The sequence below is a fragment of the Chelmon rostratus genome, chromosome 23, assembly GCF_017976325.1.
Source record: "Chelmon rostratus isolate fCheRos1 chromosome 23, fCheRos1.pri, whole genome shotgun sequence".
NCBI classification, from domain to species: Eukaryota; Metazoa; Chordata; class Actinopteri; order Chaetodontiformes; family Chaetodontidae; genus Chelmon; species Chelmon rostratus.
In genome coordinates, this window is record NC_055680.1 from 19,051,154 (window position 1) to 19,069,204 (window position 18,051).

The window sequence follows — 18,051 nt, forward strand, 5'->3', positions numbered from 1 at the left end:
ACTTCAACCCGTGGTCTGTATGCCGACATTAGCATAACAGTGATGTGGTCAAAGGCGCCGAGGTGTGGGAGGGAAAGGGCCTTGTAAGCTCCTCTCTGGGTGGTGTAAACCTGGTCCAGTGTGTTGTGTCCACGTGTTGGAAAATCTATGTGTTTGTATAGCTTCAGAAACATCCTCTTTGGGTCTGCATGGTTGAAATCCCCAGCCAGGATGAGGAAGGCATCTGGGTGGGCAGTCTGCTGCTCACTGACGTGTTGGTGCAGTTCATTCAATGCCTCGCTCCTGTTGTTTTCATTGGAGCTCGGAGGGGTGTAAACAGCCACAAGCAGTATGGCTGTAAACTCCCTCGGGAGGAAAAAGGGTCGGCATTTTATGACCATAAACTCCACCAGTAGTGAGCAGTGTTTGCAGATCACAAAGCGTCACGACACCAGTCATTGTTGATGTAAACACAGAGTCCCCCGCCGCGTGTCTTACCTCCCTCAGCGAGAGCTCTGTCTGCTCAATAGCAGGTTAGCCACTCGAGCTGAATGGCGTGGTCTGTAACGCTGTTGTTGAGCCAAGTTTCCGTGAAAACATACACACAGCACTCTCCCGCAGACTTCTGGGTTGTCCGTAGGAGGCGTAGGTAGTCCAGTTTATTGTCCAAAGAGCGTACGTTGGCCAGCATGATGGTGGGGATAGCCGGCTTGTGTGGGCTAGCTGCTAGCCTGGCTCGGATACCTCCTTCTGCTTCCTCTGACGCCGCTTGTGTCGCCTCCACTGTGGGCGAGGTGCAGGACTGGGGGACGGTGTTGTAGTAGGCCTCCGGAGCAGACCGCAGTCTCGTAGCTCTTCCTCTTGCACGGGGTTTAGCTTGTGAAAACTGGTCCTGTCGATATTTAGCAAAAACTCCCGACTGTACTTGTGCTTGTAGACAGGTAGACGCGACGAAGACGAACAAAGACACTGTGACTCGCACGACGAAAAACACAAAAACTCTGTCACAATGAGAAAGAGAGAAGCCGCTGCGTGTGCACGCGCCGCCATCTTGGATATATCACGTTGTCTGTCGACATTTTCGAGGTAGAAAGTTTGAAGTTTGACCACTTCAAGCGTTTCTTTAGAAGTACCGCTTGTGATACATTAATATATTAGGAATAAAAAATAAAAGTAAAATCAAATCAAACTAGGTAAAAGTAAAGGGTTGTGAGGATTTCATAAGCAATGTATAAATAAAATGAAAATGTTGGTTTCATTAATTAAAAAAAAAAAACTTAATTTGATACATCTTACAACAAAAGCTGTTGGGATTTCCCCAATAATTGAATAAATACATGCAATGAAATTCCAAATTGAAAGTCTGAAGAAAAAAGGTGGCGGACTTGCACTTTATGTCTGTGAGAGGTGGTGCAACACCAGACATGTTAGCGTGAAGGAACGTCTCTGCACCCCCGACATTGAACTGCTGGCTGTGGGAATGCGCCCGTATTATTTACCGAGGGAGTTCACGTCCACCATTGCTATCGCTGTTTACATCCCCCCGTCAGCTGATGCAGTGGTTGCCTCTGACGTCATCAGCTCCACCGCTGCTAAACTACTGACTGAACACCCCCGGACTCATTCATGGTTATTACAGGTGATTTTAATCATGCCTCACTGAACAACACCTTAAATAACTTTCATCAGTACATCGACTGCCCCACCAGAGACAATAAAACCCTGGATTTTCTCTATGCCACATATGATGCCACTGCCCCCCAGCATTCTCCCGCACATCACCTCTCCATCTACCCCCCTTCTCCTCCTCCTCCCCTTCCCCCACTGAGGACACCAGCATTAACCACCCAATCAGCGAAAGGCAGCAGGCCCTGATGGCATCACGCCTAGGATCCTGAAGACCTGTGCTCGCCAGCTGTCTCCTGTACTGGAACATCTGTTCAACCTGAGCCTGAGCCAGGAGAAAGTCCCGAAGCTGTGGAAGACGTCCTGCCTGGTTCCAGTCCCCAAGAAGGCCATCTGACCCAGCCGACTACAGACCAGTCGCCCTCACATCCCATGTGATGAGCTCCACAGGGGACTGTGCTTTCTCCCTTCCTCTTCACCTTATACACCACTGACTTTAAGTACAACTCTGAGTCATGTCACCTGCAGAAGTTCTCTGATGACTCAGCTGTTGTCGGGTGTATAACAGAGGGAGAGGAGGGGGAGTACAGGACACTGATAGACAACTTTGTCGAGTGGTCCGAACAAAACCACCTGAGGCTGAACATCAGCAAGACCAGAGAGATGGTGAAAGACTTCAGGAGGAAGAAGACGCCTTCACAGCCACTACGGATCAGAGGGGAGGTGGTGGAGGAGGTGGAGGACTACAAATACCTCGGAGTGGTGATCGACAACAGACTGGACTGGAAATCCAACACAGAGACTGTGTACAAGAAGGGGATGAGTAGACTCTACTTCCTGAGGAAACTGAGATCCTTCAACGTGTGCAGCAAAATGTTGGAGAGCTTCTACCAGTCTGTGGTCTCCAGCGCCATCTTCTTTGCTGTCGTATGTTGGGGCAGCAGCATCAGAGCCAGTGACACCAACAGACTTGATAAGATCATCAAGAAGGCCGGCTCTGTACTCGGACTCAGACTTGAGTCTTTTGAGACTGTGGTGGAGAGGAGGACGCTGAATAAACTGCTATCCATCATGGACAATGATCAGCACCCTCTCCATCACACAGTGGACAGACAGCGGAGCAGCTTCTCCCACAGGCTGCTACAGCTCCGCTGTCGAAGGGACAGATACAGGAAATCTTTGCTGCCACATACAATACTTCTTATCACTACTGTTTGCTACTTTTGATATTTTATTATTATGTATATAATTTTTTACTACTTGCTATTTTGACACTTTATTCTGTGTAGTTTGTTCCTTATAGTCCTATTTCACAATTTTTTACTTTTTTCACTGTGTTATGCTTACAGTCACGGCACACTTTATTTTCTACACACTGCCATTTGCTGTAGATAATTGCTATTTTGATTTTTTATTATTATTATTATGTACATAATCTTTTTACTGCTCGCTATTTTGCTATTTTATTATGTATAGTTTGTTCTTTATACTCTTATTTCACAATGTTTCACTTATTTCACTGTGTGTAATGCTGCTGCTGCGCTGCAATTTCCCAGCTTGGGATAAATAAAGTATGTCTATCTATCTATCTCTTGTTGACACCTGTTATGTCCTGGAGATGTAATGCCTTGCAGAGGGACCGACCAGCAAATCCTGGCAGGCTGGCAGCTGTCAGACTGCTCTGACAGTCGCTATATAAAAAATATATATAAACAATAAACATCCAATAATAATGTTAGGTCAAAAAATTCTGGCCCACACACACAAAGATGGTGGTGCAGTGGGGTGTGTGTGTGTGTGTGTGTGTGTGTGTGTCCCAGTGTACTGACAGTGATGACTGGATGAGTTTCAGTGCAGAGAGTTCATCTCTGCAGCAAACGTCAAACTATTGTTCGGTCACATTTCCCAGGAGACAGGATAATGAGTCTGTTGATGAGTTCCTGAGTTAACGACCTCGTACCGTTCATGCCTGTCTATAGGTTCACACGCTCAGCCAGGAACACTCTGTCAGCAGGTGATGAGCTATGTGTCACAAACCGTACCTGTAGGTGTGACACAGGTGTCACATGTTCAGGATGTTCCGAACCCAAACCCATGTTCTTCATGAACTACCTTTACAAAGGATTTCTTGCTCAGTTACATTCTTCTGCTCGACAGTCGTGACTCTGTTGGTATGTGGAGCACAGAGTGTGGAATCCTTTAATTAAGAGCATTGACAGTATAATAAAGCACCTACAGGTGGGTTGGGACATATTTACATGACAGGTAGCTCATCATGTGTGACTGTGTTGGGTCTCAACAGAAAGGCTCAATCTGACAGAAACATTTTCTAATGTTCCCAGTCTGGTTGAGAAAACCCCGTAAACTGCACAAATGTGATGCAAATTGTTCGTCAGATTTGATCTTTGACATAATTAACAGACGACAGGAAGGGCTCGTGTCCGTGGTTCTGCTCATAAACGGTCATTGTGTTCCATCTTTGACAAAATGTTTTCTGCCATGATGGAGAATATTTGTTGTCTTTGTGGACACATGATTGTATAAAGGTTATTCATTTTCACTGATTAAGACGTGTGCTTTGAATGTAAACAAGGTGCCAGAGTGCATTAACAAGGCATCAAACACCACTGGTTGGCTCCACCTGTAGCCCCGCCCCTTCTACCTCCCTGGGTGTGAACAGCAGCGAGGACGCACATAAAGAGAGAGAGAGAGAGCGAGAGAGCAACAGAACCATCAGAGTCTCCTGAACAGCAGCCTTCATCTTCCTCATCCTCCATCAGACCTCCAGAGGGTAAGACAACCTGCCCCCTCCTCGTCTGTCTCTTCTTCTCTCCACTGATATTCACATCTGAACACATCTTAGTTCACATCAACACGTCACTGTTGACAGTGTGAGTTAAAAACGGCTTCTGGAGTAAAACAAAGTGTGTTTTGTGCCAGACTGATAGTCAGTCACTGTGTCGGCAGTTATTACAGCGTTATTACAGAAGATCTAGGAAGTCGTGCAGGTGAGCGCGGCGCAGACAACCGAGGAGAACGTCAGTATTACGGTCACAACTTGATCTCAGATACATTTAGATCATAAGAGGTCATTTTTTGTGCTTCTCCATTCAACAAGTCTGAGTAAGAGCTTATTCTCATCATTGATATGAATTATTTGTTGCTGCTAAACTGGAGAAATATTTGGATAAAAGGGTTTTTAAAGGTGATTTGAAGACTTCAATGAGCTTTATTGTTGGACTTTGGGAAACTGAGCTAAAATCTTTTCACAGTTTTCTCACATTTTATAAACCAAACAATGAATTGAGAAATAAAGTTGCAGATTAATGGATGATGAAAAAATAGTAATTTTCAGCCTGGAGAATGAGCTCAGATGTGACGTCAGTGTTCTGCTGTGAAAAAATGTCTTTCACAGCGACTGAATACTGCAACATTTAGACCAATCACAGACATGCAGGGTTTGTGCGGTCATGGAAAAACCTGGAGAAGTCATGGAAGTGTCATGGAAATCCACATTTGTACAGTATGAATCCTGCTCATGGACTTTATTTCCTGTTTGTCAGGAAAAGACTTGAACTTTGAATGTGGCTGTGACTTTCTGTCCAACTGTGTGTCTTCCAGCTCTCTGCCAGCTGATTGGCCTCCTCCAACATGCTCCGCCCCCTGCTCCTCCTGTCTGCTCTCATTGGGCTGCTGCCTGGTAAGCACACACGCCCGAGGCAGCCATGTTGAAACTCCACCCACAAGACGAGTTGAGGGACTTCAGTAGAAGCAACATAATAAATTAGCAAACAGTCTGAGGACAAAGAGCAGAAAGACTTGAAGTCAGTCAGAAACTTTAAGTGCTGATAATCTGCCAAATATGGAGAGATGTTCCTGACACCTCTTTGTTTCTAAGAAGAAGTGGGACCTCATGATGTGATATGAAAAGTTTTGATTGACTGATAAACAAACTCTGTTTTATTCCTTCATGAAGTCAACATTTGAATCCTTCCCTGTTGTCCAACCAGCTCACAGACTCTAGTTCTGACGTCTCATGTGTCTCCATCGTCTTCAGGTGCTGAGCAGCAGTATGTTGGTTTTGAAACATTTAACATCTCCTCTTGTCCCATCTCATATTATGGAGAGCAGTACACAATGCTGAATGTAAGTAGGAAGGAGCCTGATGCTTGAGAATATCTGTCTTTGTCCATCTAGTGTCTCATTAATGTCCAGTGCAGTGACACTGAATGTCTGAACATCAACTGATGTAACATCCAGAAGGTCAAGGTCAAAGTCAAGGTAACTTTATTGATACCCGTAGGTAGATTTGTTTTGCAGTCTGGAGAGGGCATCTCAAACATTGTACACAACATTCAGAAACACAGGACACATACAGAAGACAGAGTAGCAGCAGACATTGACAGGTACTCCCAGCAGCTCACTGATCATGGTTAAAAGACTAAAATAAATACATAAAATAAATAAAATCATTGAATATCACTAAAAATGCCAATATAAGACCTGTTAAGAGCATGCTAAGAAAACATAAGAGCATGATCCAAGGGACAGTAAAACAATAATAAATAAACAAGTAAATAAATAAATAAGCAAGTTAAGACCACATTAAAATAGGACAGACCTCCTATTTAAAAGAGAAACCGCAGCAGGAACAAAGCTGTTCCTGTAGCGAGTGGTCCTAACTCTCGGGACTATGAATCTCCTTTTTGACGGTAGCAGCTGGAACTCACTTGCCAGGGGATGGGAGTCATCAGTGGAGATGGAGCTGGCCAGTCGCTGTACCTGCCTAGTGTACAGCGACTGTAGGCACAGCTGTGACTCCCCAATGAGCCGACCAGACCATTTAATAATCTGGTTCAGTGAGTTCCTTTCTTTTCCAAACCATGACACAAGTGAAAAAGAGTGAGAGCTCTGACTGAAACCTCCACAACTCACTGAGTGAAGTGAAGTTGGCCAGAGCTCTTTGTAGAAAAGTTCTTTTGTGAATTCACTCGTTGTGTCTTTTTAACAGGTGTCTGCCACGAGTCGATCATTCTCAGCCTGTTTCAACACCTTCAGTGGTGTGGACTGTATTGTTGTGCCTCCACTCGATAATGAGACATTTTTCTACAATGCAGTGGTTGACAATGAAACACATTACCATCAGAATTTGAATATTTCCAGCCCACTGATATGCTCACTGGAGTTGAGTGGGAATATCAGTTCACTTCCTGTGAGTGTTGTTCACTGTCATGACTCAATAAATAGAAATTTAACTGTTTAAACACTCAAAAGAACAAATTATCAAGAACTTTTCTGAAATCTCTTGGAGTAAATTTCCTAATACTGACAGTAACTCCTCTGTTGGCTCTTTACAGTTTTCTCTGACAATAAGCAGCTTTGGCTCACAAGCAGCTGTGAAATTAGAACTAGACAGCACGGGTCCACATGTGAGTATGAAGTGTCAAATAAAAGGAAAAACCAACATAAAGTGTCTTTGTGAGCTGTTGCCATTGATTTTACAAGTCTCTGGAACTCTACAGGAGGGATGAACACCATTCTTCCAAAAGATATTCCCTCATTTGGTGTTTAGATCGTTGACTGTGAAGGCCACGGCACATGATTCACATCATTTTCATGCTCATCAGAACATTCAGTGAGTCCTCGTACCCGATGGATGGAGGCACTGTCATCCTGGAAGAGACCACTCCCATCAGGATAGAAATGTTTTATCATTCTCAGTCGTCTGAGGAGGAGATGATCTTCTGTTTTTCCTGACAGATAAAAAACACTAACGCACGAGCGTCACGCTCATTAAATGTTCCCAGCCTGTTGAAACAGCGGTCAGTTGAGCTCCTGCCATCAGCCCCCCGACAATGAACCCTCTTTCAAAGTCACTTAGATCCTTTGTGTAGGATTTGAACATTTCTGACTCCTAGTGGCGATATCAAGAAAGACACTTGGAGAAACCGATGCACACTGCTCCCCCATCACCCCTCACCCTCCCAAAGTGACCCAGTGATACTGACACCAAAGGATTGAAGGCAGCACATAGACTGCACCAGAGTTCAGCAGGATTGTTTCAATTCTCCACCAAAATGTATGATACCAGAATCATTTCAAGATGCTGGAATCACATCAAAGCTCCACACAGCGTCATGCAACCATGTGATCCCAACACCCCCAGTTTGAGTCCAGTCCAGGACCTTTGTTGCATAGCGACCCTCCCTCTTTTCTACTGTTGGCTATCTAAATAAAGACAAACATCAAACTACAAATACTTGAAGAAATCTGGACACAGTTACTTTTTACCATCAGTTGAACAAAAATAAGGCAACACGTCATGTTTAGTTGAACAAGCGGACAAGACAGAGTCATTTTTCTACTGAGTTTAGTTTCTTTTAATCATGTCTGAAATCATGATCTCTGCTCTGTGATCCTAACATTGGTTGTGTTTGTTGCTGTCTAGATGTTTTTGTTAATAGTCGCAGGTCAGGCTGTAGATTCAGAGAGGATGACAAACACAGCCCTGAGCTACAGAGACATCAGCGCATGCAGACAGTCAGGTTGGGAAATCCACTGGATCCATAAATCTACATAAATCTACCCTTCAAAACTGAACTGTAGTTTTAAGATGTTGCTGTCTCTTGTTATTGGACAGTTTGTAAACTATAAAGTGAACTTTGACATTTGAACCTGATTCTTCACTTCACAGGTTTTTTGTATTTCTATGATGATGAGATCAGTTCTAACCCAGACACCTGCTCCACTGTTTACTGTGATAGTGTGGCAACCATTCAGACTGATGGATGTCACCCCCTGGAGCGTTGTCATGGCAACAACACGTAAGTATGTGTGCTTCACGTTGACGAGAAGGAGCTGTGATGATACAGGAACTTGATGAGGAATCTTTATTCAGGGACGCGTCACTGAGAGCAACAGATTTGACTGCAGGAAGCTTTTAATGTGAAGCAGCAGCAGCAGGAAATGTTGGGTTTGCATCAGCAGGAACTCAACGCAGCTCAAATGCAGCTCTGATAGGAGCAAAGAGATGAGAGAACAGTGAGGCTGATATCTGTGAGATAAAAGAGGAGCAGAAACATCTATGTGTTGTGTCTCAGAGAGATCTACTGAAGTTAGCATGCTAACTATCTAGCCTGGGTCCATCCCATCTCGTAGTACCACTGTGTACCTCAGGAGGACTTAGTCCCACAGTAAAGCTCAGGCCTCTGGAGGTGGGCTCTGACTGATGCCTGACCCCCCTCTCGCTCCTCTCCCACTTCACCCCTCCATTTTCTGAACTCACTTTGTCTTCATCCTCAAGTCTCACAGTCCCATCTGGAGCCACTGTAAATCACCTCAGTACAGTATTCATGATCATCAAACTGGCCTCCATCAGAGGCTGTTTGGCCCTGGTCTGGCTGTGTTCACTCAGAAGCTGCTGAGCCTGGTTCCGTTGCCTGCTCACCTGGCTCCGGTTCTGGTGCCCTTTCCAGCACCACTCCCTGCCAGCAATCCCCACTGGGTCCCCATATTCCAGGCTTGAAACCTTCCTCTTCCTGGTGGTCTAAAGCTGCTCTGCTAGCAGTGTGAACAACACCAACACTCCCCAGGTGCTCCAAGCTCCCAGTCCAGACCGTTAGTTGCACAGCTAACCGAGCTAACGAGCGAACAGCATTTCCAGTTGGCAGCAGTTAGCGGTTACTTCGGTCATTAGCTGCTGTTTGTTTGTATTATGAATTCAACAGGTGGCCAATCCTTACGTACTGCAAGACGAGATTCTGAGTCGATGGAGGAGACATGACAAGTTGGCCCCATTCAGTCCTGCTACCAATCAGGACGACAACAGTGTGTGTCAGCGCAGTTTTCCTCCCCTGTGAGGCTGCAGTGGAAACTCAGTCATCAGGGCAACTTGCCACTAAAGACAGACTATACCGAGCCCATGGCAAAACACTGCCTGACCTCCAGCTGAGACAATCAAATATTACACAGATAAAGGCCTCAATTATGACATGAACATGAACAGAAGACTTCACTCCTGTAGTTTGTTTGTTTGAGGGTCCCCTGGTGGCTGCGGCCCTCAGCAGCAGCAGCTGATGGTGTTTGTTGTTTCTGTCCCTCTCGGCCTCCATCAGCTGCATGTTTGACCCCATCTGCACTGTGACCGGCCCCGCTGTCATTGACTTTATTGACCAACTGAAGACTGTGGAGGATCGGTGTGGGTACACCCTGCTGACAGGTTCGTCAATCCAAAACCTCACCGTGGTGGCGAACTTCCAGGAACGTCGTCGTAGAGATGTGAGCTTTTTGGACAGCGTGACACTGCGGCTGCAGGGGCAGGATCATGTTCACCTGGAACAAGGCGGGATAGTTAAGGTAAGCTACCTACAGCCACAGTCTGGTGTCAGTGTGGACTGTGATCCCAAATCCTCGTCACATCCTCTGCTGAGTCAGCTCTCATCTTTCTTCTCAGTGACATTAGAAGCAGTTGTTTGAATTCTGGTGAACTCAGTGGTTGTTGCAGTGAAAACAGTCTGTTTGTGTGTGTTTGTGATGTTTGAAGCTGTGTTTCCTCCACTTTGTCTCTCTGCTGTGATGCAGGAGGGGAACACAGTGCTGACCATCAACGGCTCGACTGATCTGGGAAACGGTGTGGAGGTCTTTGTGGACCCAACTGGAGTCACTGCCAAGGTGACGATGGGCAGCAACACTGTTTCTGTCTTCTTTGACGGGAACACTGCACAGATCTTCCTGGAAGGTAGAGAAACTGAAATCCTACCACTCACCACACAGGATTAAATACTGTGACACCCAGCACTCGTTTGGGGCATCAGGAACAAACTGTCTTTTGGTTCATCCAGCTTGAATGTTTTTACTCATCTGACCCACATTCGATCTTACACCTGTCTAGGACCTGGTGGACAACAACCACAATTGGATGGCTTGTGTGTCAACTCCATGTCTTTGAGTGATGAGAGGCGCGACAACAACAGTACCATCGAGTAAGACCTTTTGTTGGCCACTAAATACTGTTAATCACAGTGTTTCAAAGGACTTTATTTTTGAAATTCACTCCCCTAACACACCTTAACTTTTCAGTTTTTTATGTTTTCGTTAACTTTGTATATTTAGTTTTTTTGTTAATCTTACAACAATGAGCATTTCCAGGACTTGACTTTGAAATGATCTGGACGCCTCTTGAAAAAGAAGAAAGGTTCTTCTGCCTTTTGACTTGTGGACTGAAACAAAGACACAAAGCTAATGTGTATCTATAACACTCAGAAAGTGTGTTTGTGTTTATCTGAATAAGTCAGAGCAGGGGAACAGTCCTCACCTTGTGTTGTGTGTCGCCCTCTAGCTGTGAGGTGCAGTACAATGACACTGCTGACAGTTCCATCAACTGCACCATGATGACTGAACGGTGAGCAGAAGAAACATCTCTCTGTATTCTACTTCCATCTGTGTGCTGAATGACATGTTCCATCACATGTTGAATGTCATGTGATGTGAGGAGGGATGGGAGATAAACACACCTGAACTCATTTGGGGAACAGAGTTAATCACATTTTGTGTGAACAGAAATCTGTGTGACATGAAGCTTCAACAGCTGTCCCGTGTTTAGGTTTATTCCCAGTTATAGAACGTAACACAGCGCTGACTGGACTTCATCCTTCTGTCTCCCTTTCTGTCTCTTCACATCTGTGGAACAGCTGTAACCTCCTGTTGGAGGAGCCCTTCACCGCCTGTCACAACCACACCGACCCAGAGTCCTACGTAAACGCCTGCATCGACACTTTGTGCAAATACCCTGCGGTGGACGGTCTGAACTGTCAGTTCCTGGAGGCCTACGCCAGCGACTGCAGGCTGCGCAGCAACGACACACTGGACAGCTGGAGGTCAACGGCCGGCTGCTGTAAGACTTCTCTCACTTCAGTTCAATTCAACAACACAGCCAAAACAGACACATGAACAGTTAAATGTGATGTTCATCTGTTTTATATTTAGACAGAAGAAAAACTGTTTTGTCTCACCTTATTAAGTTGATTTCAAGGTTCTTGCAGTCCTTGTGTGTTTGTGACAGAATTTGTATTAAAAATGGTCAGTGTGTACGTGGAACAGTGCTGGAGATCGACGGTCACTCTGGTGAACGCCACAGTTTTCTTGATAGGATTCAGTCTTGTTTTATTCCAGCACACAGTTTTTCAGAGTTTTTGTTTACATGTGTGTCTCTCTGTGTCTCTCTCAGTCCCCCCTCAGCCCTTCTGTCAGGGAAGGATCTGCAGCGATCATGAGTTCTGTGCTGAGACCATGAGTGGTGGAATCGGCTGCTTCTGTCGGGCCATTTTTGCCTTCCCGTACAGATCGAATGACGCTTTGGGTACGTCAGCTGTGACACAACAACACGACTGACTTGTGCAGAGTCCTGATCCTCAGAGGCTGCAGGGTTTTCTCACAGGGAGAGTTGTTTCACACAGATTGTGGAGCTGCTGATAACTGACCTTCAGCACTCAGTTTGACTGAATGTTTGTCATCAGGAGCACAGACGAACCAAACGACCATAAAAACTGGTCGTTTGGTTCCCTCCTTTATTTCTGCCTGTAGAGCAGCTCTGAATGAAAGAAAAGACAAATGTCAGCAAAGCAGGACTGAATGGTTTGACTTGTTGTGTCCCACATGGTGTAAATGTCTGTTCAGTCTGTCCTCTCTCTCATGGTCATGTTCCTGTTTCCCTCGTCTGTCCTGCTGGACGTTCAGGTGACCCGACGGTCTGCGAGGAGAACTCAGCCTCAGTTACTGTGGTCGGGTGTCTCCTGGAGGAGAAAGGCATCGACTATACGATGTTACACCTCAATGACCCCACCTGCACGGGTCAGAGAGATGAGCTGGACCACATGGTGACCTTCAGCTTCAACAGCAGCAACACCTGTGGGACGGAGGTCATGGTGGGTTCTCCACCACGTCTTTACTCTCAACAAGCAGCCAAATCTCTTCCAGCACTCTGCTGAGCTTCTCCTGCTCTCCTCTGGTTTGGGATCTTTCTGTGGTTTGGTTTCAGCTGTGACCTCCTTGGTTTCTAGAGATGTTGGTCATCTATGAAGCTGATTCTCTCCAGTCAACACCTAACAAATGTCACACTGCACAGCTGAATGTAAAGAGTTGTGATGAATTTGAATCTCTGTGACCCTGCAGGCCAACAACAGCCAACTGATCTACATGAACAGCATCGTAGGCAACAACAGCGTCTCTGACAACATCACTCGCCAGGACCAAGTCTACATCGACTTCTCCTGCGTCTTCACTCAGCCAGATGTCAACACTGTGACCTTCAGAATCAAAGACAGGTGAGTGGAGGCTGTTAACTTTGTGTTGTGAAGCTTGTTGTGAAGAGGTTTGTGAGTATAAGACAGCTGAGCTGTGTGTGTGTGTGTGTGTGTGTGTGTGTGTGTGTGTGTGTGTGTCTGCAGCTCAGTGATTGAGAAGATCACATCTGGAACTTGGAATTACACTCTGACCATGAAGGCCTACACCGACGCCGGACGCACACAAGCTGTGGACTCCAACACTGAAGTCCAGCTGAACCAGCTGATCTGGGTGCAGCTGGAGACTGACGGGCTGGATGACGGTTTGGTCGCCCTGGTGACCGACTCCTGCTGGGCAACCGACCAGGCTGAGAGTCTGAGATACAACCTGATTGTAGACGGGTGAGACTCACAGAGGCGGTCGCTGCTCGCTGCTGTTCCAAATGAATCAGAAGCAGGGACTCGTTCATAAATGTGCTTTTTGATTCCTGAAAACAAAGTGTGCTCTGATGTGATGTGTGTTTTCCTGTTTGTCAACAGCTGTGCGAACCCCGATGATCAGACGGTGAATGTGGTGGGAAACGGAGCGGGAACGTCCAACTACTTCTCCTTCCACATGTTCCAGTTCTCTCGGAGCGCTGGTGACATCCACTTGCACTGCAAACTGAACCTGTGTGGCAACCTGAACCAGACCTGCACCCCGGTACGCCTCCCAAACACACCACACACACACTCATGAAACCAGCAGCTCGTCACTGAAAACAGTTAGAACAGGGCGTCTGCCGGCCTCGTGGTTAACACACGTACTGTAATCCGTGATCACAGTGTTCCCGGGTCGATTCCAGCTCAGGACTTTGGTTCCGCGTCGTTCCCCTTCTCTCTTTCCACATTTCCTGTCACCTCTAGATCATCCTCTTTAGAAGAAATGCATAAAATGCCCCAAACAATCTTGATTAAAAGCCGTAAAAACAGCAGTTTGCAGATGTGTCAGACTGCTGCTGAGCATCCATCACCTCCACCAAAGACCGTCTGTCTCCTGTTGGTTTGTTCACTCTTCTAGTCCTGACCCGCTTCACATGACCTGCGTCACTCTGGAACACTCTGTGCAGCTGTAACCAAATTTAGATCATCCAGAAACAGCTGATGGCGTTTCACCTCCAGGTGACGCTGCAGCAACATGATGAATTTAGTCCAAACAAGATTGAGGTTTTCTCCAGAAATCACAGCCGCCATCAGCCAATCAGAATGTCTGTTGGTCACCGTGTGTATTCAGATTTGCATTAATGGTGAAGGAGTACTTTCTGCTCATTGTCCCAGTGTCAAACATGTAGATGTTCACACTGAAGGACACGAAAGGTGAGATGTTTGCTCTCAGCAGCATCAGTCCACAATGAATGGATCAGTGTGGGTCTTGTTCAGTCTGGACTTCATCTCTCTCTGTCTTTAACTTCCAGAACTGTAACGGAGCTTCTCGGAGACGCAGATCTGCCAAGCTGAAGTATGAAGACGAGGCCCCGGCCTTCATCTCCATGACCTGGACTCATTAGGTAAGACACAACTCTGCTGCTGACTGGTGACATCAGAGCAGCTGACCAGTGAGGTGAGAGCAGAGTCCTGCTGACCAGTGAAGGTGTGGTGGACCAAAACACATCAAGTCCAGCTACAAGATCTCCTCTTTGTGTTGATGCAGAGGTGATGTGAGGTGAACTCTCACGTTTGAATGTATTTGAACAAGCAGGATAAAAGCTGCTTTAGTCGTGTTGACCTCTGAAATTAAGTCAGACAGGACCACCATCATCATCATCATCATCAGTGGCTACCGCTGCGGTTTGAGAGTACAGTAATAAGCAAGAAGAGCCTCATTGTGGCTTCAGTCAGAGACAGAACTAGATGCTGCATCTCTATCTACTAAACCAACAATCAGACGAGCAAACAGAGTTCAACTGTTTCCTCTTTACCAAGAGTCTGTGGCAGGTCAGCAGTGGGCAGGTGGCGCTCTCTAGTGGTGGACAACGTTGTGAACATGTACATCTGTTATTCAGTGATGCTCATGCTCTCAGATCAGTTGGAGAAGTATTACAGACACAGTAAGACGGACGAACCATGACAAGAGTGGTATTTAAAGATCTGGTGTTGGAGTAAGATGTGAGTCTGACAGGGAGGACCGGAGGGGGGGGGTCTGCTCAGGACTCATCACAAACACAGAATGAAGAGAGTTCAAGAGTCAAACATGGAGACTTCAGTCATGATGCAGGTTTGGAGAAAAGACATCAGTCACAGCTTGGTCTGCTTGTCTTCTCAGGTGGTTTCCACGGTGACTCGGACTGACCGTCAGGCTGTCCACCTTCACAATGATTCCTGACTGTTGCTTGGTCCTGATCCAGATCCCGAGTGTGTCAGTCCTTGGCCTTTGGAACAACATCTCCTGAAAGGATTAGCTCAGTCCTCACAGCAGATTTTCTGCAACTGGAACACATTCTTTTGATTTCACCTTTTTCCACTGAAATATGAAACAGTATAAAAACTATATGGTGAAGGGACGTGTGTGAAGAAGCTTGGCTTTAATTCTAATCATGTTATTCGTTCTATGGTATATCTACTCTCCCACTAATAACAATAATCACATGTTATTAAGGATTACTAATGATGATTAATGATTGCTGTCTGCATAGCGCAGTGGGTGAGAGGAATAAAATGAGGGTTTTGAAGCAGTTCACTGAGCTGTGGAGAACAGGTTCCATCTTGGAGACACTTGTTAGAAAAGAGGCAGCCACGAGGACGCCATAGCAGAACTTTAAAATCCTTCATATTGACTTGTTTGTTCTTTTTTGGAGACAGCCGTTTCTGTCAGCTTGTGCCTGTAACATGACTTCAGTTTTGCCACAATAAGGTCTAGAAGTCCACTGTGAGGAAAACAGTGAATTCAGTGCAAACGCAGCATCAACACGTTGATTTACAGATTCCAGGTCAGTCGGAGCTGATCTGTGTAGCCTCACTGTACCGATAATCTAAAGACAAGACCGGATCCTGCTGTCAGGCTCAAAGACAAAAACACATCGACTAAATAAAACTCTGACAGACGGACTCTTTGAAATAAATATCAACTGAGTCCAAAACTGCTGCTTCCATGACGCTGAGATATGACTTGTGCTGTTGATCTTTATTACGTTACTGTTGTTCCAACCAAGAAAATAAATAAAAAGGTTTGTGGGAAAATCAAAACTATGACTTTGATTCGTTTCATTTCTTCATTTTATCTGAAAGTTTAAGCTCCTTCTCGATGACATCATCACAGCTTCTCATATTTACTTGTCGTGACTTTTTATGAGTCGTTGTTGTTTTGGTCCATGTTGCAGATGTAGCAGAACCTGTTATGTCTCGTTGTGTCTGTTAATGTGTTTTGTGCACTGGCCTCATGTCATGTTGTGCACTTGCTGTTTTATTGTGAAACCTAACTCTTCTCTCGTTTCAGACCATTGACCACCATCACCTCCCTTTGTCCAGTGCCGGATTGTCTTGTGTACCTTGTCTCGTTTCCTAGCCAGTTTTTGCCTTGCCCAGAGAACTTTGTAATTTTTGTTTTGCCTTGAAACATACCTAGAGACTTTTGTTTGCCTTGTCCAAGTACCAAGCGCTTTTTGTTATTAAAAAGGGGCCTTCGGGCTTTAACTTCCTATTGTCTTTTAAGTCTTGCATTTGAGTCCAAAACCCTCGAGCCTGAAAGCTTGTTTGTACAGTCTGGCCAAACATGGACTCAACAGACCCAAACCTCTTTTGGACCACCTTGGCTGCTCAGGGGAGCCTCCTCCATCAGCATGAGGACCAGCTCCAGAGCATTCAGCATGGGGTTAAGGATCTCTCAGACCAACAAATCGATCTACAGCGGACAGCGATGACCCGGATAAACCTGACCCCTGAGGAGAGGCACCTTCGCATAAGGGAAAAAGCTTTCTTTTACTGTAGGGAGCAGGGACACCTAGCGGATTGCCAGGTAAAAGAGGAGGCTCACCGAACGAGAGGACAGCGTTGGTGAGCTGAATGAGTGCTGAGCAAAATCCTCCTCACGCATTGACCAAGGTAACATTACGGCTGAATAATAAGTTGTGTGAACTAGAGCCACTGATTGACTCTGGTGTGGATGAGAGCTTTTTGGACTGAAAAATAGCCTGACAATTTCAGTTAGGGGTCAAAAAACTCTCTCAACCCATAAACGCCAGCGCCTTACATGGACGCTTTTTATTCCAAGTGACTCATTGTACTGAACCTTGTGGAATGACTGTTGACGTGGATCACCAAGAAACTGTCAATTTTCATTTGTTTGAGTCTCACAACAGTCTGTGAATTCAGTTCAGTCTTTATACTGTAGTTCTGCTAAGTTATGGTTTGTTTGGGTTAAGTTTTGCCATAAATAAGAAGAAGTGTGTATTTTGGTTAAGTGTTGAAATATCCCACGGTTTGGGTAGACCTTGAAGTTTTCAGGTCCTATTCGGTGTTGCACATTGGTTAGTCAGATGGCACCATGTTGTTATAGTCAATCAGTGTCAAGTCCAGATAATTTTGATAACCTATCGGATTAGGGGAAGGGGCGGGACTTTACCCAGAACGCGGGCAGAAGTAAATGAGTGAAACGAGACGGAGGCGAAGGAGAGAGGGGAGAGGGATGGCGTAAAGTGGAGAGACAGACAAGCGAGTGAGGACACAGACTATCCGTGTTTTTATATTTTTATATTTTTTTATTTTGCTCTGTTAGACTGTGAACCGTTTTCCCAGTCGACACGCTCTTAATTTAGAGTGACGGACTGTGAGTTGAGCGTGTCCAGTTTTTGCTGCATAGTGAGCTAGCGGAGCTAGCTTAGCCGTCGCCGCTAGTGGGAGAGACGTCGTCGCATTCCTCGCACTCCTTCTCCCGACGTCGTAGGAGGCTGCCGGTGCGGAGGAGCTTCAGCGGACGTCGTGTGTAGGGCAGAGGGACAGACTTTTCTCGCAGGCTAGGGAGGCTGCTGCTCATCGCTGCTCATCGCTGCTGTGCTGCTGCGGACGGAGAAGACAGAGGAGGATTCCCCCCCTGTGGTAGGATCTGTTTCCGTTCCCCACACGGAGGTACTGTTGTCCTGCACGAGCTCCAACTTTAAAGCGCGCCAACAATCCAAAAATGCAAGCTTGCTAA

The 18,051-nt window shown here is 45.9% G+C and overlaps 1 protein-coding gene across 1 annotated transcript; it reads left to right on the forward strand.

Moving 5' to 3' along the window:
• Window positions 1-5,256: 5,256 nt before the first annotated feature.
• Window positions 5,257-15,307, forward strand: LOC121627011 (alpha-tectorin-like). Its single transcript, XM_041965772.1, has 17 exons — window positions 5,257-5,305; window positions 5,663-5,751; window positions 6,322-6,396; window positions 6,617-6,674; window positions 8,300-8,429; window positions 9,720-9,960; window positions 10,186-10,342; window positions 10,496-10,586; window positions 10,943-11,005; window positions 11,295-11,497; window positions 11,831-11,962; window positions 12,340-12,527; window positions 12,775-12,926; window positions 13,050-13,286; window positions 13,425-13,587; window positions 14,339-14,431; window positions 15,187-15,307. Exons 1-16 carry the CDS (start codon window positions 5,257-5,259, stop codon window positions 14,429-14,431), a joined length of 2,121 nt encoding a protein of 706 aa, XP_041821706.1. The 3' UTR covers window positions 15,187-15,307.
• The last annotated feature ends 2,744 nt before the right edge of the window (window positions 15,308-18,051 follow it).